We start from the raw sequence: 26,144 nt of genomic DNA, 5'->3' as shown, positions 1-26,144 counted from the left end.
CATATTGTAACAAGCCAATAAATATTCAGAGGTTAAAAATTCCATCCTTTGTTCATATTCCATTGAGGGTTCTAGTTGCTTCAATCTGTGTCCCAAATTTTAATGATCAAAAATAGTTAGGACCAGGGAATATATTTTCCCACCAGCTGGTTAGGGAAACCTCATTCCTAGCAATGGTCGTTTGGAACCAAAGTGGATGGTGCAGATTCTGTGGCCCACCACTCACCAGGATGACTTTCTCTATCTCCTTGGGTGCACACCAGTGAAACATGCCAGTAGAGTCGTACTTCTTCACGTTGGAGTCCATGTTGTCAATCTGATCATTGCCAGGAATTAACAAGGGGTCATGCCTGGGGAGAAAAGGACAAGAAAACTTAAGTGGAAAATGCAATAAATTATAAATGGAAAGTGCCCCCTGAGTTACATCTCAGAGGACTTGAAAGATGCACAGGAAGTGGCTGTCACTGAAGGCCATTCTTTTGCTTGTCAAGGCCATTCTTTTGCTTGTCGAACCCATTCTTTGAAAGACAACTGCCCCAACCACCACCACCACCTGGAAAGGCAGGCGACCTTTATGAACGAGTAATTCTGCCTTTCCCTCCTGTTCCCATTTCTCTAAAATGGCTTTCATGTCATTTTCTGGATTTAGCCTCTTTTCATGGACACCTCTCCCTCCTATTCTCATTTTACCAGCTCCCCAGTCTCCCCAGTGTGTGCATGCATACACACACACACACACACACACACACACACACACACTCACTCACACCAAAGGGTTGTTATTAGCATTGGCAATGAAGAGGAAGGAATAGGAATAGAGCCTCATGCTGACTGACTGGCATGAGGATGGAAAGCCAATTACTTGCTCTTTCTGACTACAACTTCTGACGTGATGCTCTTCGCAGTAAAAGCTTTAACAGGCTGCACTTTAAATATTTTAGCAATTTGCCCAATCAGATTTTGCTCTCCCCGGCTGAAGCCCTTTAAAGATTCAGCAGCATGTCACTTCAGAGCAGATTGACTACCAAATGCCCACATCTGGAATACATGATTTCAATACTAAACAACACCCTCTCTCCTTGCCTTGACAACTGTATTTGCACTCACCGCCCAATGACGGTCTCCCCCACCCCCACTGCACCTCCCAACTGCAGCCTTCCTGGGACGAGAGCTCAAGCTCAGACGCATCTTAATAAACTTGTCTTGAATTCACTGTCTTGCCTTGTTTACTGGTGGGAAGGAAAGCTGCCGCTCCAGAGGCTTCGGCTCCAGTGGGTTGGTAGAGCCTCACCGACAACCTCAGGAACTACAATAAAACCAGGCAGGCCTGACAGGCTCACGGCATAAGAGACATACTCCTACATCTTGGGCCATATCCACTGTCCAGGTTCCATCTCTGAGAGTGATTCCACATCTCGGTTTTGGGGANNCGTGTAGGTTCCCACAACATTGACTGCATATAATTAGGACAGTGTCCCAGGCATACACACCTAGCTGTCCTTGCCCGAGAGCGAGCTTCCCTAAAAATATCACCAATTCAAGGTAGAAATATAAATAGGTTCCAATTCCAAAAGCTTATTATAAAGTGATTTTTACCCTTTAAATTGTCTATTTTAAGCATCAGTGGGTGACTGTTTAGTTTTTAGTATTTCTCCCTCTGATATTTCTCTGATACTTCTCATGTGTATGTCCACTGCATAGAAAGTGGGACAGGAAGCTCTCCTACATGATCCACAGACCTAGAATTAAGCTTTCGGGATATCAGGATATGTATCACGAACATCCTCCCCCTCCAATACTCACTCCACCCCCACAAGATGGGAAAATTCTCACTGTATTTATTTAGTCCTGAGAATTCGCTTTTAGGCGATACCAAATGACAAATACCGTGTGAGGCTATCCTGCCAAGTTATCCTCAACAAACATGCTAGATTACGATAGGAACTGTCACATCTAATCTTCAAAGGAGAAGAACAATCCACCTTGGAATAGCATCTCAGTAGCTGAGCTGTTGGGAGGTCTTACGGTGTAAACCACCAGGCCACCTTTCAAATCCCGAACTCGGTCAAAAATGCTAAAATAAAAAGGCAGTTGCTCCTAAGACCTGGTCACAGATCAGGGCAAGAACAACTTTTGATTTTTTTTTCATCCTTGAAGAATCTGTAATAGTTTTTATAGATATCTGTCTGCGACAGGTAGGTGGACAGAAAGCACCAAAGAGAAGAGATTTCGGAAAATGAACAGAATGAACTCTTCCCAGCCCTAGAAGAATGTATTTTAGTTGCAAGAGGATCTTAATAAATTTTCCCTGAAGAAATAGAGCCAGCTTCAAATTCTCTGGCCCAGTTTATTGGTGAGAGAGGGAGTATTATCTCAAGAAGGTCTGAAACCTGCCCCGAATGCCTCCAACCCTACTCTTAGAAAAGTAAATAAATAAGCCTGATGATCAGTTATTCCTCAATAAGAGGAAAAAGTTTTCTAATGTCAAGCTTCACTAACTGGGATGAAGTTCTGGGGAAAGCAGGTATAATTTCGTTTTTAAAAAAAATCTTATTTGTTCTTTAAGTCTAGTGGACATACAATGCTATATTAGTTTCAGGTTTAATTTGACACAAGGGTTACAAACCACGATTGGCATTGGAATATCCAGAAGCATCTGAGAGTCTCAGTGGTATGCCATGCTGCACTCTGTACTCCCTACGTGCCTCTCACCCTGGTCTGGACAATTTAAATGTATTACCCAGGATTGTCCTCAAAGGAATGAGCCGAGGACCATTAAAAATCTCTCCAAAGAAAAAATATTTCCTTTTCTGACCAGCCACGGTAGCTAGATTTTGAACTTTGATTTCTTGAATCTTCAAAGCAACCAATAAACACAAATTTTCTGTTTTGATCCAGGAATGGAGGCTACCCTGATGATTAAGATGCAGTCCCTAGTCAAAGAGAGGGTCATAATATAGCAAGAGACAGAAAATGTCAATCAATAGTTGTGATACAGTGTGATGAGTGTTATAGCATACCAGGTGGCATGAGAATACCAAGAAAGAAGCTGTTAATTGCCTGGTATTTGAGTAACATTAAGGAAGGCTGCCCAGAGAAGGGAACATTTCATCTGATCCCTGAAAGGTGAGGCACAATCTCAGTGTATTTTAGTGTCGATCCACTAGCAGCCATTAGGATCCACTCAGAAACTTGAGGCCCACATGAGTCTAAGGATGGCACCCCAAATGATGGTTGGTGATGTTAGCTATAGTATTGTCCAACCTGAGGTACAGAAAACTCAGGCCAGGAACACTAGCTGTCCTCCGATGTGCAATGGTGGTCATCAAATACAAGATGGAATCCACTGATTGCATGTGACTGATTGAGAGCAGGCTAGGAACCATGTGTGGAATTTAGATAGAACAAAAAATCAAGCTTCCAAACACAAAGACTGTTATAAAAATGGAAGGGGTTTAAAAAAAAAAGACATGTTTCCCAAGGTAGTGGATTTCTCATCATTTGAGACATTCTAGAAAAGCTAGGATACAGAGATTTCGTTATAAATGTTGGGTGAACCTAGAAGACATTCAAGGTTTGAAGCACTGTTCTCTCACTGAGAAAAAGGTGGCTAGAAGGATTCTGAAAAAAATGGGCCACTGCTAGGCATCAAAGGCCAGAGGACACTAAGTAACTGAAGAAAGGTTGTTGTTGGAGCAAAGATGGGAGATAAGAAGAAATAAAGACTGAAGACTTTAGTGTTCCATGAAAGACCATGAGTATTCCTCATCCACCGGTTCTACCATCTGGAAGGAAGCTTAGAACATGATTCATTCCAACAACACGAGGGTCCATAACTACTTTAGGCCAGACTGGATGAATTTCTTTACCATGTCTATTTCTGTAGTGATTTCAAGTGGTTTAGACTGGCTTAAACTGCAGAGGTCTCTGACACAGGTGAACAGTGAAGAGCCAGTCGGCCACAGCAACTCCTGCTTCTAAATTGAGGTTGATGGAGTTCACATCAATAAAAGAAAGTTTGAGCATTTTCCACTGAGTACAACCAACATTGCTGTGGTCAGGGGAGGCCCAGGAGAAGATCCAGTTTGTTGTACCTGGAAAGGAAGTCCACCAGAAACCTCCCTGAACAAAGCACCCCAGCATCATTTGTTTACAAAATGATTAAGAGAGCCACATTCAACATTCTCAGACAATTCCTCAAAGACCACTTAGTTGGAACTAAGGAGAAATACTGATATTGTCTTTCCTATATTAATTATTTTACGCATTTCCTCAACTCACAAAGTAATCTCAACTCCTCTAAAATGCACTGTGATTGATTCAAGGCTCATTTTTCATTTACAACTGAGCCTATGTACATGCATTATTTTAAGGTACCAGAAACACTGTGAGGTGAGGTCTATCTGCTGCATAGCTGCTAAATGAGCATAATTCTGTCCCGCACAAAGTCTGTACATTCAAGTCTTAACTCTCAGTACTTCAGGATGCGATTGGACGATATAGTCTTTAAAGAGGTAATTAAATTAAAAAGAGATCTTTAGGATGGGCCCTAATTCAATATGGCTGCTGAACTTAGAAGAAGAGGAAATTTAGATACAGACATATAAAGACATGTGAAGACACAGGGATAAGATAGCCATCTAGAAACCAAGGAGGGAGACCTGGAACAGAGCCTTCCTTCACCAACTCAGAAGAAACCAATCCTGCTGGCACCTTGATCTTGGACTTCCAACATCCCAACTGTGAGAAAAATCAATTCCTATTGATTAAGACACCCTATATATGCTACTTTATTATGGCCACCCCAGGAAACTCATACAACAGTCCACCTTGACAAATGGGCACAATGTACCAGGTATCGGTCTCTAGAAGGGACCCCAGCTGCCCTTCTTGCTCCTCAGTCTCACCTATTTGTTTCAGGGAGAAAAAACATCCTGCCACCAGTTTTGGAATACACAGAAATAGACCAGAAATACACAATATCTTAATCAAAGAGTTTGGACGAATCCCCCCCCCAGCACCACCTCACCCCAACATACATACACAATGAGATGTGCTTTGCCCAAGAGGGCACTTCTCTCTAGTCTTTAACTTGCATCCACATTTTTGGATTGATACCTATGACAACCCAATTCAAAGTAAAGAGGAAGCCTGGGCACCAGTTAATTTATTCATTTCAACCAAGAGTCTTTCTGCAAAGGGGATGTTTTGGGGGTGGACATCACTGAGGACAGGAAACAACCTATTTCCTCAGTGACGACATAGTACAGTGGCTCCACACCCAAGTATCTATCTGCAAGTCTTGGCTCATCTACTACTTGCTACCTTGTGCCTTGCCTCAATTTCTTCATCTGTAAAATGAGAGTGTTAATCACCATCATTACTTAATGGATTCCCATGTAGGGGTTACATGAGCAAAGCCCGTCATGCCCCTAGCATAGAACCTGACACAGAGCGTGCCCTCAACAAGTGTCAACTACCATTACTATTATTATCGTTCTTTATACTTTGCTAAAAGCCCACTCATGTATTTGTAGCTCTTATGAAAGGAGACAGTAAAGGCAGAGCAGTTCAATAATACAAACATAGGGTTACTACAATTATTTCTGCTACCATTGCTATTATGAATGGATAGCCACCATGAGTTGAATTGTTACAAATGTTGCAAGGCTGAAACTTTTACCTCCCTTTTATGATCTACTCATGACTGTAACACTTGCAGGTAATTTCTTTTTTTAAATAATATTTTTTTATTATATTAGTCACCATACAGTACATCCCTGGTTTTTGACGTAAAGTTCCACGATTCATTACTTGCATATATCACCCAGTGCTCCAGGTAATTTCTACTCTTATTAGCCATCTGAGTGGTTGGGAAAGAGAGTGGTTAAGTAACATGGCAGCACAGCCAGTGAGAGGATAGGCAAGGTTTGACGACCAAGTCTTGACTGGAAGCCAATGCTGCTTGGCCCCATCCCGCCCCCTCCCATTTGCAGGAGGCAGCTGGATTTCATTCATTCTCCACTGCAGAGCCCTGAACCCCAGTGTCCGGACCTGCAAAGACAGGCAGACCAGCACGGGGCTGGGGGGCATTCATGAAATGCACAGCTTGTGTGAATAATCAGTAGGAAATTACCCCATGAGCCTTTGTCAGGACAATGTGCTAAGGAGAGCCTCAATAATCAATTAAGCCGGGGAGAGCTTTTGCCATGTTCCAATATCTAAAGGCTCCGTTCAGGAATACCCACATTTTTATAGCAACCAAGGGGCCCCAGTGAGTTAAATTTTTCATATCTATGCTTCTTGAATCTGAGCTCACACCTCCAAAGTCCACAGCTTGAAATTAAGCATGCCTGACTTCAAATAAAGAATAAAAGATCATTGTTTTGAGGATTTGCAGAGCAAGGAATGCCACTTGCCATCAATTAATCTGAAGACGTGAACTAAATGCCCTGCCTGAGCAGAAACACAAAAAGCTTGCCTTGAAGACAAGTGCCTAAAGCAAAAACACAAATCCCTTTTCTAGCAAACCTGCGATGGGGAAGCCAGTATTATATTTTAAAGAGCACAGTTCCCCTTACAGGCAAATACAGCAAATCCCAGTTTTTCTGTGGCAGTGGGTTCAACACTGGCCTTCAGAAATTTACATTAAAGTACAAGTAAACAAGACCAAAAAAAAAAAAGTGTAAAGAGGAAAGTTACAACATGATTTTTGAATTGCATCCTCTGTGTGAGCTTTGGGGCCTCATTTCTCATCTCGTAAGACCTCTCCTGTCCTTCCGAGCATCCCCATTAGGTTGAGGCCCACCCTGCAGTGGTCTCCCTGGGAAACTGGAGGCCAGATAAAACGTGGGAGAACTTCTCAGCCCTCGGCGGGCTTTGTCGCAGTGGCAAAGACTAATGCTATGGAGTATAGCTATCATGTCAACACCACTGCGGGGCTACGGGGATATTTTTGAGGCCTTGTGCTTTGTTCCAAATGTTCCTTCTGAAGCTGTCTTCCCCATAACCAGAGACGGGAGCCGTTTGCCCTTCCTCGGAGCTCCTACAGAAGTGAGAGATGCTCCTTCTGAGATAATAATTTGCATTTTTGTCTCATTCATTAGATGTTGAGTTTCTTGAGGGCAAGGAACGCCTATCATACTCGCTGGTGAATTTCCAGAATCCAGCAGAGGACAGAGTATATCCTCAATAAACAACCAACTAATGAGAGGAGCTGACAAACGATCTCTAGTCTCTGACTCTAATCTCTTGACTCTTAACCCAGTCAACGGAAATTCACCAGACCTTTTATGGAGACCTGAAAATATGCCCAGTGATAGCTCGTTCACCTCTGTTATCTTGGGGCAATTTGTTTGTGGAGCACCAAGGCTCTTGCACAGTTTAACACTTTATAGGGACTATATTTGAAATAGGGCATCTTGATCTAAAGAGAGACTCTGAAAATAGGACTTTAATAGGTCGGGCCGTCTGGAGTGTGCCTGGAGCCGCTGCCGTCGCTGGTCAGCAGGGAAGACTTATGTTTGATGGTCAACGGTGGTCAAGACAGGTGTTCTTAATGAAGCAACTAGTTAGTGTTCCGTTGTCAAGTCTGAACATTTCTGCAAAAAGGGCCCCTATGACATCGAGTTTCATTTGCTGCTCTGACTCACGGAAGCAGTAGTTCTCAAGGTGTGGCCCCATACCAGCTGTATCAGCAGCACCTGGGAGCTTGAGAGAAATGTGAATTCTCAAGCCCAGCCCAGACCTACTGAATCGAGCTGTTTTAACAAGCAGCTCTAGATGATTTTATGCATACTGAAGTTTGAGAACCATTGCTATAACGTGTTGTCCAGATGGAGAAACTATATGGTTTGAGTCAATTCTACCCGAGCTAGCAACTGTTTGCAACCCACAAGCCGAAAGGCTAGGATTCTCTCGAGCAAGGCCAGGGCCAGAGTGATGCAAGTGAAGGGTGTAGGTGCAGAATTTAGGAGGCCCCTCCTAGGGCTCACCCTAGTCCTGCCCCCCATCCAAATGGAGAATTAGAGGGCTGATGACAAAAGCATATCCAAGTTGCCTACCCTGACTGTCTCTGTGTGACTCTCCAGAACCTGAACGGTTGTGTCAACACCTGATGGGGCTCCCAAACTGGATGCCACGCTAATGCCTCTCTCTTGCTGACTCCACTCCTGTGAGTTCATCAGCAAATAAACAAACATAAAAAGGCAAATTAGGGACGCCTGCGTGGTTTGGTCGGTGAAGCATCTGCCTTCGGCTCAGGTCATGATCCCAGGGTCCTGGAATCGAGCCCTGCATCGGGCTCCCTGCTCAGCGGGGAGTCTGCTTCTCCCTCTCTCTCTGCCCCTCCCCCTGCTCGTGCTCTCTCTCTGTCTCTGAAATAAATAAATCAAATAATTTTTAAAAAGGCAAATGAAATATTAATTCTTGTAAAATACACTTATAATTCAGTTTTCTACCCTCCTTTCTCCTCATTTCCTCTTCTACTCCATGAAAGACAATACGGCAGCCAGTAACTCAGTCCGTGAAAGCAATGCTCAAGAGGGAAGGGCCTTGCAAGTGAGTCTTTGGCTGGGCTGAAGACGGTCTCAGGTAGTCTCCTCAAAGGGGCTCACATTTGGGTCTTCAGCACCATAAATAATCTGCCTCATTCTGGGGCGCATTTCATTTCCAGACGAATATTATTTCCTATTATGTTGGAAGGATACTGGCTTTTGGTTCTGGCTCCTACCTTCACTCATCCTTTCAGCATCTCTCCCGAGACACAGCTGCCCCCATTTCCCCACCCCACCCCCATCTCCCACCAAATGGCCATCCCTAGAGCCACCTTGACAAAACCTTCAGGCCAGGCTCTAGCCACTCTGCCGCAACCAGAGTCCCTTTCAATTTCTCTATCTACTTTCATCTTTTTTCCTGCCTAACAAGTAAACAGTGAAGAACTACGGCCACCTCATACATCATCCTGGTTAGGCAACCACCATTCTAAAAGGAAGAAGGAAATTACTGCCTTTATGTCTGGGAGACAACCTGGGAGGGCTGACATGTTCTTCGGTCCTCGAGGAGAGCGTGCAAGATGCTCTTGAAAGGAGAGGATGGGCTAATGATCCCCTGCTGAGTGTGCAACTTGTCCAGAGACCTGTGTCAAATCCACCCCAAGCCCTGGTATGATGAGCCCCACTATTTCTTTCTTCTCCAGTCCCGTGGGGGCCTGTCATTTGCTATTTGTTTGTGCATTCAGAGGTGAATTTACTTAGTTAAGCTGTCCCTGCCTTCCTTCTTTATTCTGCCCAGTTGGAAGGCGCTTCGAGAGTGGCGTTCTGTCCCCTACTCTGACGGGGCTCAGGACATCTTGCCATTTTCTATTACTAGAACCTTTCAAGTTGGCAGTCCTAACAAAAAGACCCCATGGAAGGTATGAGTCAAAAGAGAAGGATGGGTCTTAACAAGCAGATGAGTTTATTTCACTTAATGATCAGTAAATGCCCAAGAGGCTAATCGGTTTTCCTCAAATCCTATTTCCCCTCCTATTAAGGAAACCAGCCAATCTCTAATATTTTCTGGGTCTTGTGACATCTCTTTGGTAAACTGTCTACCCAACACATCCTGCATGAATCCTCATGGTTCATGGGCCTTCTATTTGACTTCAAGTTTCCTAGGTCTTAGAGACACCGGTGTAACATGGACTGATGTCAGGAATGCCATGTGTCCTTCTTGGGAAGACTGTGGCCCACTTCTGGACCACTATCCTACAACAGACCCTGAGTGTTTTGGCACCCAAAGGACCTTGGCGGAGGCTGGGGCTGGTTGGGCCTTCTCACACCTCTCTATTTATATAATGTGTGTCTTCCCTGATGGAGGGTTGTTTCTACGCCTTTCCTTATACTGTCACCAGTGATCTTCCCAAAACACTGTCTCCTCAAGAACTTGCAAGGGTTTCCTAGTGCCTATGACAGGCAAAGGCCTTCATGAGTGGGTACAAGAATACTTTCATTATTTCCACCTCTACTTATGTCTCTCCAAGGACCCCTTGCTCTAGCCACACCAAGCCCCTTACTATGGCCTGAGCACTCTCCCTATTTCCTCCATTGGACAGAACAGTGAAAGAGTTAATAATATGGGCTGGGAAGCTAAACCACCTGGGTTCAAATCTTCCTCATTGGGTAAGACTCACTAGATCCACTAGACTTTCCATCTCTGTTACTCAACTTCTTCATCTGTAAAATGGGGGAAAATGTAATCCCCACTCGTGGAGTTGGAGTTAGATTCAGTGAGTTCACAGGCATAATGCTCTTGGAATGATGCCTGGCCCCCAGTAAACAATGAACAAGGGTAGGCATTGATATTACTAGAGAATTCGCCTCATCATCCAGGGCTAGATTTAAATGAAAGTTCCTTCACAAAGCAGCCTCAGCCTCCCAAACCAGAAGTAATGGCGGCTCTCTCTGTTCTCACAGCCTGTGCTAGTACATCTCCAAGCTGTTTCTACTCTGTTTTGCCATATATGTTTGCCCGTCTCCTACATTAAACTGTGATCGTTTTGAAGACAGAGACCCACTCTAACCCATCTTACTTTACGCTCCTCAAAGACTTTCTACAGCCCCAAATACAGCAGGCTTTCAAAAAGCGTTTGCTAAGTGAGAATTAATCTGAGAAAAGGAATCGCAACAGGCAGCTGAAATGCACAGCCGTTCTGGATCCCATCTGAGGCTACAGTGTGAGAGTCCAGACATTGACTCTCTGCTGTCTACCCGCTGGAGAAATATTCTTAGTATCCACCAGCGTGTGTGACTACAACTCCTTGAAGTTGGCCGTGGAAAGAACGGAATACGATTGTAAGCATGGAGGGAATCCATGAACCTGCTTCAATTGTAGTCAAAATGGTGCCTAGTGTGCTTTTTTTTTTCCCCCAGAGAGACTTTCTAGAGAGCTTTCATTGGATGTGCGAGACCCCCAGATTAGGAACCCTCGACCTGGTTATCCAGAGACAATGTTCTTGCCTTCCACAGCCTTGCAATGGGAGGAAAACACAGCCATCCTCCCAAGGCGCAGACTCACTAGCGGGAAGCAGGGGGCCATGGGCTCTTGGTGACTTGAAAGGGAAACCAAGAGAGGTTCCTTAGATCATTCCATGTTAAAAGATCGACAAGGAAGGCAAATAACAAGAATCTGGGAAACTCCATGGCGTACTCCTCCTGGAGTGTTTGGGAAGCCAAAGGTTATCTGTTCTGACACAGGACTCGCTGGCTTGGAGCACAGATGCCTGCCATTCGGCTCAGTCGGGCCGCGAGAGCTGTCTTCTGTCAGGCGACTAAAAAACCTAGTGCGTCAGGATTCAGACACACGAAACGAGGCTGTTTGCCTAATGGTGGTGCAGAGAGCTAAGTGACACTGAAAAACCGGGGTGAGCCTGATCCCAGAACAAAGGGGAGACCAAGACCATTAGTGCAGTCCCGGCAGCACTTCACGCTGGCAGGTGGCTTGCAGGTGGCTTGCAGGAACCCCTGGCGCCAGAGCCGGTTTTATTTGAGGAAGCCGCAGCGGTAAATTAAAGCCTATCCTAGCCCGTCCTGGGCTCTCAGGTTTCTCTTGGAGCTACTCCTATCACTGCCCATAGGCCACGAAAAGCTTTCCACATTCCGAATGATTGATTCTGCTCCAACAAGCAAAGCCACAAACTCATGTCGAAAAACCCACTTCAGATAAGTCATTAGCTTCCTTTATGGATTTTTCAGGTCAGAAGAATAGGACCTGAGAGTCCTATCTTCTGCAGAGTCGAAAGGGAGTATTGGAAGAGGTGGGGTGACCTGGAGAAGCCACAAGAGACCACATGAGCCCCTCTCTTTCTTCTCAATCAACAAGAGAGGCATAACAAAATTAGGTCCTGGCTGCCTCCCTGCCCGTGCCAGACATTCAAACCAAACGAAACTGCCCCTGGGTTCTTCATTCACATGCCGGAAGTGAAGAGAAATGGTGGGCTCAGTACCCTGTCTTTGCTTCCACAGCGGAAGACGATGCCGAGCACCTGGGGCATGGAAGGTCACGGTGAAGGAGGAGCATCGGAGACCCTCTGACTTGGGACCGCCCGTGCCCACCGAGCTGCAGTCGAGACCGCTGTGGGCAGGTGGGGTAAAGCAGTAACTGCGGCCAAAGAGCAGCGCAAAGGCACCAACACCAGAAACCCGAGTTCTGTAGCTTGGCGAGCTTCAGCTCACCGCCTGACCCATGTTTAGCAATTCTGATGTACCACGGAGCAGACAGCTCCAGCCCGGGATGACTGCTCCCTCAGCCCCTCTCCAACAGGCAATGAAAGCAAGACCCACTTTGAAAATTCTCCCCCATCATGCAAACTGACATAGGCATGCTTTTCAAAAACCCACAGCCAATCTGTTGATCATTACTTATTTACAAAGGCCTTCGGGCAGAAAGTCCTGTAAAAACCATGCTTGATACGGTATACACTAGCTTTTTCTGCTTGTGGAAAAAAAGTCCCCCCAAGGCTACCTCAAACCATCACTTTCTATTGCACATAAAATGTAGCGTGTAACACTAAAGTATTTAATATATATGGTATAATATATCTACAGGAAAGGCATTTGTGTAGAAGTATGTTACCCTGGATTTGGTAATTTGATGTTTTGCTGAAGGCAACGACTTAAAAAAGCTTCCACCTCGTACAGAAGACCTGTCATCTCGGTACCCAAGAGCCAACAGAATAAAGAAGTACCCTTAAGCAGCAAAACTTTGACACAGCTTTGAAGCATATGAAAACAGTATAACGCCTCAGAATTATTATTACTCAAGATCAAAGAAATGAGCCATACTTTACATAGCAAACAGGGACAGGGAATTTGGCTCCAAAGGTTTCAGATTTTTCAGACTTCTCTTTATTTATTTATTTGCTTCTCTAAATTTAGGCAAAAGAAAGCGCCTGGGCTTTTCTCTACTTTAAATGGATAAAACTATTAGCATTAGATAAGGCGATTACCTAAAGGTGAGTAAACAGGAAATGAATGCTAGCATGACAACTGGCATCATAAAAATGAGAAGCTTGGCAGTTGGTGTATTTTATTCCTCCTCATAAACTGTAAACAAGCATGTAAATCAGCAACACCCCAGCAAGACTGAGCGAAGGGGCAGGCAGAGCACTGTTCAGGAAACGTCTAGGAAGATCGGTAGGGGAAGAAAGGGATAAAGAAAGGGGGGGTAATCAGAAGGGGGAATGAAGCATGAGAGACTATGGACTCTGAGAAACAAACTGAGGGCTTCAGAGGGGAGGGGAGTGGGGGATGGGATAGGCTGGTGATGGTTAGGTAGTAAGGAGGGCACGTATTGCATGGTGCACTGGGTGTTATATGCAACTAATGAATCATCGAACTTTACACCGGAAACCAGGGATGTACTGTATGGTGACTAACATAATATAATAAAAAACATTAAAAAAAAAAAAAAGGAAACGTCTAACAGGAAGAGATGATCATAACGGAAAAGGACACAGGGCTGGGGGAACCCTCCATAGGAACCTGTTTCCTCGACCGCAGGGAGAGGGACCGCCCCATCTGCGTCCTAGAAGGGTGGCCGTGGAGGGCCAGGGAGATGCGAATGTGTGGAGAGAGGGAAGAACAGGGGGAAATGGCCATAATTTTATTTCAGTAATCAAAGGAAGGAGAGCAGCCAATGTTGAAAAAAGAAAAGAAAAGAAAAGAAAAGAAAAGAAAAGAAAAAGAAAAAGCGAGAAAAGAAGAGAAGAAAGAAACATCAAGCATCAAGATGGCAGGTGTTTCCATGGCAGTGATCATTTAGGGCCACTCTTGTTTCATCACTGAGGGGCTAGAGAGTTAGGGTGTTAGAGGAAATAAGCACTGGGATTGGCAGATGAATCAAAAACAACCAGGGGAAACGGAAGATGAAGAGGCCCCGAAGAGAAACCTGCAGAACTCTGTTGAAATTTGGTTTCGTTTGCCATTTCCAAGAGGAAGCCATAGTCAAGGTAGAAAGGAAGGAAGGAAAGAAAGGAAGGAAGGAAGGTGGGAAGGGGGAAGAGGGAAAAGTGAGGGGAAGAGGAAGGGAAGGAGGCAGGAGGGAGGGAAGGAGGGAAGGAAAGAGGGAAGGAAGGAGAGCCATAGAGAGAGTACACACGCGCTGTATTTCATAATTAATATTGCTTTTAGCCTGCGCAGAACTGGATTACTTTTGAACTTTGCTTTGGCAAGTCCACAGATTATTAGACTTTTTTATCAGTCAAAATCAATTAACAGAAATTTGATTTCAATCGACAGGATAAAAGGAAGGTAATCTTCAGGTTCATTTTTGATTGTGATGATACATCTCACATATGGCCTTAAGTACAGAAAACAGTCCTCGGAGGGACTCCAGCAGAAAGAGACTCGCCAGAGGCGAACTAACCACACGCGTCCCTCTGATTGGTTGCCGTCGTCATTAGTGCCACTGCTGTTTAGGAACTACACATAGACAGGACATGGTGACAGCTAAGACTTTAAAGCCTATGTATTTTTCAAACAGCTTTTCAAACTGTTTTTCATGACAGAATTTTTTCAGCTCTATCATTAACTGCTGACAAGCTGACAGAATAAATACTCCAGCCTTTAAGAAGCCACCTAACGATCGGTCCCCTCCCCCGCCTGGTGCTTGCCGGGGGAGGGGAGGCTCTGGGCCTGGGCAGGGCGGGGAGGGGACCCGGAGGGAAGGAGAGGAGAGGAGAGGAGAGGAGAGGAGAGGCGGAGAGGCGAGGTGAGGCGAGGCGCCCCGCGTGGCCTGCGCCCCGCGTGGCCTGTGGCCCACGTGGCCCCTCTTCTTACCTCATCAGCTTGGGCGAGGAGCTTGGTGAGTTCCGCATGCCTCCGTTCCGCTGCTTTTTTTTGGGGGACAGTGTTGATGGCTGTTCATCTTCAACTGGAAAGACAGGCAGCTCATGAGATTATGAACAGTTTGAGGGCAGACTGAGAGATACAGGCAAGATATCAAAGGACACACACTCACGGCTCAGTCACTCACTAGGAACTCATGGCTGTCTTTTAGGACCCAGTGACAAAGACCAAATGTGTTAGTCAAAGAGGCCGGCTTAGAAAAGGTGAACTCATCACCTCTTAGCACTCCAGCTTTTGAACATGCACTTGAAACAGACTATACCAGTTTGTAAGCGCCCTGCCATAAGAAAGAAAAGAAATCATGATTTATCTGTATATAAAAAATATACATATATATGTATATATTGGAACACTCAATCATTATTCTTAGAGTTAATTTTAGTTACTTTGCTGAGTAATAGAATGGGTTTTTCCAAACCACAATCAGAAGTAAAGTCGTATGGGAAACAGCAGCAGAAGAGCTGCCAGTCAGCTGATCGTACAAACGAACCAGTTTAGCTGGTGCCTAATCCTTGCACGCCAGAGGAAGGGCCTTGGAGAGAGGCAAGGATCTGAGGCCTTGGCAGCCAATGTTTCAATCGGTCAGGACTGGGAACATTGGTGCCTGCTGGCTCAAGGGTCCCTAGCCCATCTCAGCTCTGGTCCCTGCAGCTCCCTAGAGGGAGAGCATGTGGGGGGCATGCACATGGGATCCTTTCTCCACTCATTAAGACGGGGCTGTGAGGTTGGAGAACCAGGCCGGAGAAGAGCACCCGAATGAAGGAGGAGGTTGCCACTGAGTGATATCTCTGCTGATGTGGTAGGGGGCAGGGAGGGAGGGCAGCCGAGGGCGTTGGAAACCAAAGGCTGTTTTCCAAATGTCTCAACCACACAGATCGCTAAGCAATGTGAAGTTTCGCTCACAAACAGCACAGCACACTCTACTGCTTTTGCCCAAAGACACCCACTAATAAGCTTTAGAGATGTATTAGCTTGCATCATGCTTCCTTTTAAGAGAGCCGCTTCATAACTAGCAGATGCGCACCCAGCCTGTCACCCAAGGGCATCGGTGGCAAAATTCTAGCCCTCCTCTCCCCACCCCCACAATTCAGGCTAAAGCTGTAATGTCAAGAAGGAAAAACATAGGATCCTTGGATTCTTAGAGTTGACTGCAACACAGACTGGGAGGAAGCACCCTTGAAACCCGGAATGCACGGCAGTCACCTTAAAGCTAAGAAGAGAAATATTAGCAGTGATGATATCAAAAGAAGCTTGACATATGTTAATGGTGTAAGTCTTAGAGGGGGAGGCGGGGAATGCCATCGCAGCTACTTGACATTGCCCAGGAAGACCCATATCAGGACATGCATTATATGGTACTTCCCTGAAAGCCCTAAATAAATTTAGTATGTTACGATACATGGTTCCAAGGGATTCTGATAATCCAACTATCTTCCAAACCTGCTTCAAAGTACCCCACTTGGTACATTTCCCTATTCCACTGTTAGTCTGGGGTTGTCTATATTCTGGCTGACACATGGAAAGGGAACAAGAATGCAGTTTGAGGTGAGAGTGATTCCAGAAGCAATGAAGGCAAGAAAGCACCTACAAATGGCCACAGCCCACTCACTCTACCAGCTGCTCCCCTGCCCCATCCCCCCTGAGGCCCAGGCTCAGGGCTGCGACCCTATCAGTCACTTAGGGCTCCAGGCAGGAACTATGTGGCTGGGAGGATATCGCATCTTATCAGAAATGAGCATCCACAGCAAATCACACAGAAACTAAACAGCACTTAAAAGATTAAAGGAAATAAATACAAGCCACATAAATGGTATTGAAAAAAATCACTTAGAGTTGATATGCATCTCTCGGCAAGCAAACAGGCACTCTGAGTTTGACCTGAATTCATCTTCCTTTCACAGGACAGGGGGCCAGCATCCCAGGTTAATAATGGGGTAGAAAGGCAGTGAGTGAAAGAGAAAGGGAGAGAGAGAAAGACAGAGAGAGAGAGAGAGAGAGAGAGAGGTGTGTGTATAAGTATACTTTTGCATTTTCCCCATGTAAGGACGGGGTAGAAAGTCTTGCACTGATTCCACCCATAATACGAGTTCACCTTTTAATATGGACCACTTGCAATTGCTGTACTGTGCTTAGGGTGACCTAGATTAGTTGAGTCACAGGACAGGTTGGATAACGTGTATGCACGTAAGTGGGTCTAGTTGGGGTGAAAGTTCTCTTCTCTGTCACACGGGCCTCCTCGGGGTTAGAGTGACATACCCAGAAAGGTCTTTTACCCAACCTAGGCTACTATGACTAGCTTTATTCAAGGCCACCAGATGTTGCCATGGTTTTGTCCAATTTATTCAGTGAGTCCATTTTAGTAAGGTCCTGAACAGAAGTCCCACTCATTGGCAGTTCTGTTGGATTCTTTTGCTTAACTATCGTCTCCCCATTTGCACTGGACCTACAATAAACAACTCTCTTTGGCTAAGTGCTCATTATCCTTGCCCCTTGTCACTGTTTGTTTACCTGCAGTGATCTTCACATGGGAGACGGGTAAGTTAATACCTGTTACCCAGCTCCAGGGAGACACTTTGTTCTAGTGCTAAAGTTATGCCTCCTTCCATGCAGGGAAACTATTTATTTTCATTGCAACTCAGAAAGATCATCCATCATAATCATACTGCATTTAAACCGGGATTTGTTCTCTTAAATGAAACTCACGTTCAAAGGTTTCCTCCTGCACTCACAGGCCTGGAAATGCAGATCTGTTCCCTGAAGAAATGGGGGGGGGGGGATGTCTTCAGCTTAAATATATGAACGTTGTGTAATGGAGACCATTACCTATGGCTTAGATCCCACGAGAGAAGCAGTGATAACTTCTTTCTCATAAGTAGGTTATAAACCATATTTAATTATTATCCTTTATATGGATTCTATCAATTTCTGCATATTTAAGGAAAGCAAATCTAGAAAAACTTTTAGTTAAGCTATAAAATATAATTTTCATTTCATGGCTTCTGTGACTACATGAAAGGAATAAAAATTGAATTAAAAGGGAGACTGAAATTTACTTACTTTCATGAAAGACAAATGTATTGAGGTAATTGGCCACTACCTCATGCCAATGCACATTTACGGGCTCCTACTTAGCCTGCTTTTTGGCTAATTACAATATACCCCTGTCTCCGGCATTTTCACTCTCATCATCTTGTGGAAGCGCGTGAAGATACGATCTTTGAAAGGAACCTGACTTACCGGCCTCTTTAATACACAAACAAGTCCAGGAATCCAATGTGGAATTTTTATAGGAGCTGAACTCCATCCAGTCTCCGAGTACTTATAAAATTCAAGGGCTTGTTTTTGCACATCCCTAAGTATAACACTTAATGTGCTGTTGTAACTTCCCAGAGCTCACTTGTCTAATAGGCTCTGAATCTAACAGTTTTACAGTTGGGGAAGACTCAGTGCTAGAAAAATGTCAGGCAAGTCTAATGAGGCTTCAGATCCCTTGGTTTGCGCTAGAGTTTAATTTAAAGTTACAATGATGTTTTAACATGTTTGCTTATACTTGACTAAAGAGGATTCATTATTTCAATGACATAACCTCCAGACAATGTTCTGGGAATTGATTTAAGATGTGGTGGTAATTCCAACAGCCTTAATGCAGAGTCGAACATCTGTAACAACATTTTACTCGACTTTTCATCGGCATTCTGTTTTCAGGCAAAAGCAAGGCAACATCCTCCAGAAACACTGGCCAGAGCTCTGGGCTTATTTCAAGATGATCATATATTTCACTGGATTTTTTTTTTTTTTTAAAGAAATCCCTTTCTTTATTGGCCTCGCCAGCTTGCAAACACCGTGTCAGTGTTACCAATGCCTCTTTGTGGGCCTTTTGCATAAAACGGGGCAAGGATTCCAACTTTCAGCTTTTCCAAAGAGCCCAGTGCTGACATGTGATGGACGCAGCGCTCAGGTCCAGCCTGGGGCACATTCCCTCTTCCCCGTTTCCTCCACAGGGTTTGGGGGGATGACGCCCTTTGACACTTAAAGGTGAATTTGTTGGCTGGAGTTAAAAAACAGTTCAAAGCAAATAACCTCGGAAATACAATAAAAGGCAAACAACCCATAAACATGAGTCAACTGGCTATCTCCATTATGTTACGAATCACCACATCTGGAGAAACCCACATCTGCACACACTTAGCAGGTCATTAGTAATGTCATATTCACACTGGAATCACTCAGAGTGAGCAGCATGCAAAGTGGCTTGAACGCAAAGGCATCTAGCTAACAGGGCTTCCGACGAAAGTCTTGAGCAAGCTGCTGGATTGGAGGCAGGCTCATTTCAATTGTTATTTCTTGTTTGCTATGGCTTTTCTCTTTGGTATTTTGCTGCCCAAGAAGCTGAATGCATGCTGAAATCGACAACAGTACATCTGTCTTCTTCAACCGAGCTCAGCATGTTAAGATAGAATGCTGAAGGTGCGGTTGTTAAAAGAGGGGCGGGCTCCCGAACTCCTTCACCTGGCTCGGCCACAAGCCGAGGATTGTGAGTTGTGTCCTTGAACTCAAATGGGCCTTTGGGATAGCGCGATCTAGCTGCAACCTTGACTGCCAAACAATAACGAGAAAAGAAAATGGAAATGAATCCTCGGCGAAATTTTTCATTAGGGAAGTTCCAAACGAGTTTTATCATCGAATAGAATTATAGCTTTACATGAAAAGGGGAGTTTCTTCCTCACAGCTCAACTGTGGTTTTCTTTTACCCTGATGGCTTCTTGAAATTCTTTTTGCTGTGTTTTTGTCATCAATGTCAGAAGGGATAATATGTCAGAAAACAATCTTGTTTGTGCAATAATTTCCAAAAACCTAGAGTACCCTTCTCCCTATGACATACACAGACACCAAAACTCAGTTTAGCAGCAAGACCAGATCCATTATTTCCTGAAGTCTGCTAGAATGCATCCTACTGAATAATCATTATATTCCAAGTCATCAATCCTCAATGTTAAAGTAACATTTTCATCTCAAACAGCAGGCTTTGTCAGCTTGGTTGTGATTGCCGCCTAACTTGTGTTAAACGTCATGGGTTTGCCACTCCTAAGAAGGAAGGAGGAATAGCGTCTCCTTGTATCATGAGTGATAAAAAAGAAAAGTGGGTGCGTGTTTTCCATCTTTTGGGATGAGAATCTTGTTTTACCAAAACTGAAGGTAAGAAGAGAGGGTGAGGTTGCCAGGCTAGGGATATCACAGTGTGCTTCCTATTTTTTGTGGGTTTACCAGGCTTTCTCCCCAAGAAAAATCATGTAAGTCATAGTAATACAGTCTTTTCCCAATATGCAATTCACAATGGACAAAACTCCCAAGCTGGCCCAACCTCTCTCTCTAATATGATGGAAAACCTAAGATGTTCACCAGAAAATCTGGGCTTTCTGAACTCTCAAGGTCTTATAACGTAGCCACGAAAGAGCAGTCTCTGGATGGGAGCGCAGAATGGTGCCCACTTTCTGGAGGGACATCTCCTGTCTTGTCATCATAGACTATCAGAACCCTAGGTGCCTGTCATACGAACCGCATGGGTGAGAAGGTGTAGACGCTTCCAGAAGCAATGAAGGAAAACAACAACAAGAACAACACATGCCAGATGAATAATCCATACTGTGAGTTTGGTTTTATAATTGTTATAAAGGAGCACCTGACTGTTGGTTCAGGATGAATCCCATAAGTGGGACATGACGTGTGCCATGACATGAGTGAGGCTGAGCAGCTAAGGAGGCAAGGACACAGTGAGGCAGGCATCGGAGCCAAGTTCTATGCCTACAGGGTCATGAGCAGCTCAACATCAGAACGTGGGGGAGTTAAAGTGGGTAATATCCTTGAAATGAGAGCTTCTGGTCTGAAAACCTTGGGATCACATACATCCCCCAGCAGACTGGTGAACACTTTGCAGTGTTATTGATAAGACCAACCAATAAACCTATTTTTGAAAGATCATGGAGAATGTTAATACACAGATACTGAAAAGATGAAGAATGCTGCTTCTCAAAAGCAATTTCATAACTTCTAGCTGAGAAATAGGAAAGACATTTATTTGCAACACCTAGAGGATGGGGTTGAAAATAACAGCAGCCTGCCATTATGTAACAGGAGGATGGACGGTATCTGTAAGTGGCCCTGTGGGCCGGATCCCGGGCACAGGGGCAACTGCCCCCAGGTAGGCTGATGGGGCAGGGAGGGGAGGTTTGTTGCAGCTTTTTCATTTCTGGCTTTTGTAGAGCTAATAGGAGGATGGGGAGGGAGACTTTAAGGAACAATAGGTTATGTAGAAGTTAATCACAGGGTGTATTTCTGGCTCTATTCACTGCCTGGGAAACCTGAATTGTGTAAGTCTGAGTCCATCAACACACAGTAATGAAAGAATTCAGCTTCTACATGGGAGAGAGAAAAAAATACTATATAAATATACTAACAGAACCCACATGACCTGGGCTGCAATGTTCTCTATGGAAACACTGCAGGCCTAATGGATCCTCTGAAGCCAAACAGGGTGGATTAGATGTTACCTACGGAACCCACGCCACCCCCCATCTCAAACTGTAAGCTTCATGTTCTATATGCATCCTGGTAGGAGTCCAACATTCATCAAGGTCCCCTGTATCTAGAATCTCAGCTCATATATCTTCGCTAAAAACTTGACCTGCTGTAATAACTTGCCCAATGCTCTGCTCGGTATTAGGTAGAAAATTCCTTTTGGAGATCTGGTTGCCTCTGGCTCTTTTTTTCTTAGAACAGATTGTTTCTATCATCTCAAGGGCAAAGAAAAGTCTCAAGCAAAGACTAGATATTAGCTTCTCAGAGATGAGACGCAAAGATAAACAATGGAATTCTAAGAGCAAATACATGGCTAACATGAGAAATGCAAGAATTTCCTTGAATTATTGCAATGGAGTTTGGAGATTGGGAAGGCAGTAGGAGATGGAAGATAACTTTTACTTTGAATCAAACTGGGGGAAAAATACAGGAGTCCAACAAAACATCCCCTTCTCAACTTTCCTTTCCTACCCTCCCTGTTTCTTACTCTGATACCAACGAGATACTAACAGCTTTGAAGCCAAAAAGTGTATCTGACTCTTTTCTGTAGCCCTGGCATGTGCAATACCTGTTTGTGGGGGATGAGTTTCAGAGTATGGATTTGGGGACTTGCCAAGTCCCTGGTACCAAGAGCTGCTTTCTTTCTCCTTATATTTCTCAAGTTCCAGGGTCAGCAAACCACAGTCTGGAACATGTTTTTGTATACTCCATAAGCTAAAACTGTTTTTACATTTTTAAATGATTGGGTGAAAAAAATCTAAGAATAATATTTCGTAACACATTAAAATGATAGGAAACTCAAATTCTGATGGCTATAAATAAAGTTTTATTGGAACATGGCCACAGTTGTTCATTTACCTATTGTCTATGGCCGTTTTCACTGTACAACACAGTTGAGTCATTGCTGTTGAGACCTAGTGGCCTGCAAAGCATGAGATATTCAGTAGCTGGCCCTTGATAGAAAAAGTTTGCTGATCTCTGCTCTCATTTATCTTCTCATATTTTTCTAGCCATTCAGATTTTGAAAAGGACAATGTTCTTCCCAATCTGCCAAGACGGGGAAGCAACAAAAGGAACACACGTGGAGCCCACGTCAAGTGCACAGCTTTGGGGAAGTTGGGAGGGGTAGAGGTAGCTTAGCTATGCAACTATCCCTACTATCCAACCCGCTAGGGGTCCGGCAGGTCCCCTGGCATTTGGGGAAACCAGTCGGGTGAGTTTCCCATCTTCCAACTCAAGGGAAGTCAGATTCATCCACCCCGCACTTTGAGAATCAAGGCAAACCACGTCTACCACGAGCAATTTCTTGAAGCTGTCAGCATGTGCCGCAAGTCCACCGTGAGAGAGCCCGCACAAGACAACAGATTAACCATTAGACTAGATATGTCGAAAATATACAGCTTCAACCTTTCCCCAGCTAGCTCAGAGCGATATATAGATGATTATTTCAACCGTCAGCTGCCGCATAGATTTAAACCCCTGCGCAATAACTCCCGGATTCATCTGCCCCTTGTCAAACTTGCACGGCTCTAGTTGGAGGATACATGGTGTGGCAGTTTCACTGTGAATCTAGAATGATCCAGACGGCTGCTGTCTCTTTGTTAACAGGAAGCCAAACTGATGAGTTTGTAATGCATTTCTTATCAAAGGTAGTCTCGGAAAAGAAAATGCGCCCCAACAGTTTGGTTAGAATTTCACATAGAGTAGATTAGGGGCTTAATCAGCACATCTCTGTTATTTTCATGAGGAAATAGATAATTCTGCATCCATCCCATTAAAAATCACTTTATGCTGATGAATTATGTATTTATAAATTTATAATTATCTTTGATTTTTTCCCCTCCTTCAGGATACTTAATAAAATCATCAGCGAGAGCCCAGAAAACAAGAGCACTGCATAGACACGGCATGCTAATACATTTTTTTTAAGTTAATGCCGATCTTTTTGAGCTGTGTGTCTAAAATGATCATAATGGATAAAGGGATTGTAATTTTCAACTCGTATGTTTAACAAAGACAAAATGGACTGTAATGGAGTTTATGAAGCCCGTAAAGGAACTCTTCCTCTAACATGGTTTATTATCGAATGGATTTGGATTTACCGTCGGATAGATCAGGCCCCTCCGAAATGTACCAAGAGTAAATGACTGCGTACTACTGAACACAGCTCCTGGCACATGGAAAGCGCTGCCAGTTTTTTGTTGTGCTTATTCGGTATGTAAACGCCAGCATTAAAACTGCTATTTGTCCTGTCTTTATTTAAAATTCTGACATTTTATTCATCGTGGATTTTTTTTTTTTTTTTTTTTTTTTGCATTTTGAGTTTTAAAAATTTTGCATGAAACTCTCTCTTATCTTGACCACTGAGGTTTCTGGTGCCCCCTTAAATTTGGAGCCCAAGGCAAGGGCTTCACTCTTCTTACTCAAGCCCTGGCCGTGCCCTGCCCATTTCTCCAGAGTGTTCTCAAGAACCTGCTGGTTCTGCCAGCCTGCCTGTCATTACAAGGACATTAGCTTAGCTTGTATCTGCATGTGTGTCTATACACTCCCTTGTTCAGAAGTGGGCAAGGCAAATATAAAACAAGAGTTATTCTTTTGATCACTTCATGCTGTTTGCATGAGATTGTTAAGGAAGACCCTTGCAAGAAAGGTTTCCTTGTGGATTTACAAATTGTCAGACATCCAAAGGAGTGGAGAAAAGATCGTGCTGCCTCAGGAATCTGAGATTTGCCACCTGCCTGGGGTGAGAAACAGAACAGAGAGAAGGGGTCAGGTCTCTCTTGGACTTAATTTCACACTTCACATCAAATTCTCCTGGGTAACACAATGTTGATTTACATTTTCACTTTGGGGTAAAAGTTTTTATTTGCTTATATGTTTTGATTCAGATGTTACCTTCCTTCTTTTTGTTTTTCCTCCCCCGAAACAGCTTCAAGCAAATATGACTGGCAGCAAATGTCCACATTTCATTTCCATTTTCACTTCACTGTTTACGTTTTAAAAATTAATGTTTGCCCCAATAATTCTATATGAAGACCAGCCTAGTGTCTAATTGTGGGTATATGAAATTGTTTCCTAAACCATAAGATGTTATGCAGGTAAGGACCATCATGATTATTAATATCATTAATATTACTGGTTCACCCATAAACACCGTATCTTCCATTGAGCCGGCTGTGTCAAGAGCCACCTAGAATTCTAATATGTATTCCAGATGGTTGCACTGATACTTTCTCTGAAACTCAGATAAAGGCAAAATGCATGGGTTTTTAGTGCAAGCTAGGTACACTCCATGGCCCGATGAAGAATGTTCTGCCAGAACACTTTAGAAATACTGTATGTTTTTAACCTTGGGAGGTAAGGACCAGTCTGGATTGTGATTTTACACTAAACACAGCATTTAGTATACTTCTTAAGGGCATAGTCACCTTCTACAGATGCTCTTGAACTATAAAGTCATTATCTGCATTCTCCTATAATTTATCCTCAGACATATCCTGTGCAACATTTTAAAATGCTTTTGCATGGTAGGCCCCTTTCTGGTCAACAGAGAACAAGGTACAGAATGCAGGACAGGGTTGGAAGGGGACTCACTCTTTTGGGCTCAAGGCTACAGTAATATGCAGACGCAGAGCCAGGACCCAGGTCTGCTGACTTCTAATCCCGACCAATTGCTGTCGGACTTCTGCTCGTGAGAGTAGCACAAGGAAACAAGTTTCTAGTCGGGCCACCTGCCTACTAAGTCCCACCTCTGACCCTTGTTAGAGCTCTGATCTCAGACGAGTTACTCAACACCTCCATGTCACAAGATCTGCTGTTATCCCTGCTGGACACACGTGGACACTGGATTTGGGGATGCTGGGGGGTTAAGGGAGATAATCAGGGACCACATGCTGACAGCCTGAGGACCAAAAACCGTCTGGATGTGCTCTGCTTGGCACCACTCCGCTGCTCCACGGGATTTTGTGTGTAGGACAATCTTTAAGTCTGCAGCTTGTCCATAAAAACATGCATTACTAACTTCTGTTTGAAAATCTTGCAGAAGACTGGGCTTCTGTTCCAGGAGGGTGAAGTGTCTCATAGGGTGCGAGCTCACCAGTTGGTAAAACACCCCAGTCCTGCCTGCTGTACCCCAGCCACAGGGCAGGCATCCCTATGTCACATCTCTGGCCCTGGCTCCAATGACACTCAAGTGTGCTATCCTTGAGAGAAGCATTATACGGTATGGGAGATCCTTCTACATATGTCAACTCATATTGAGCTGCAAGAAAGAGTACCAGCTAACACAGGCCTTACAGCCACACCGCTGGGTCCAAACCCAGGTACTGGCAACTTACCTAACCTCAGTTTGCTCACCTGTAAAATGGGAATACTCAGAGTACCTTCCCCATAGGGTTGTTATGAGAATGGACTGAAAATCTAAAAAGTGCTTAGAAGAATTCCTGGCAAGCTCAGGATAAATCTTACCCATCATTATTACCTTGGCTTTGAATAATCCAAGTAATTAGAGCTCTCGGCCATCAGGTCCTCCTCCACAATGCCACTCTGCTCTTTTGACTTGGTTCTGTTCAGATGGGTTCATGCTCTCTCCTCTGCCTGGAGCAACTGATCTGCCGTCTGTGCACTAGGACAGGGTGAGACTCAATACCCACCCCCCAACCTCTGCTTTGGTTTGGCTGTCAC

At 44.3% G+C, this 26,144-nt stretch overlaps 1 protein-coding gene across 1 annotated transcript in view; it reads right to left on the bottom strand.

The window, feature by feature from the left end:
* Nucleotides 1-26,144, bottom strand: part of KCNMA1 (potassium calcium-activated channel subfamily M alpha 1) — a 250,752-nt gene that overhangs the window by 74,469 nt on the left and 150,139 nt on the right. Inside the window, exons 14-15 of the mRNA XM_040623777.1 lie at nucleotides 14,817-14,910; nucleotides 227-350 (exon numbers count right to left, since the gene is read on the bottom strand). Of these exons, the coding sequence (XP_040479711.1) occupies nucleotides 227-350; nucleotides 14,817-14,910 (218 nt within the window). The remainder of the gene's footprint in view (nucleotides 1-226; nucleotides 351-14,816; nucleotides 14,911-26,144) is intronic.

This window comes from Ursus maritimus, unplaced genomic scaffold, assembly GCF_017311325.1.
Source record: "Ursus maritimus isolate PB19 unplaced genomic scaffold, ASM1731132v1 scaffold_7, whole genome shotgun sequence".
Classification (NCBI taxonomy): Eukaryota; Metazoa; Chordata; class Mammalia; order Carnivora; family Ursidae; genus Ursus; species Ursus maritimus.
Note: the sequence above shows the minus strand (reverse complement) of the source record. Positions and strands in the feature narration are given on the sequence as shown.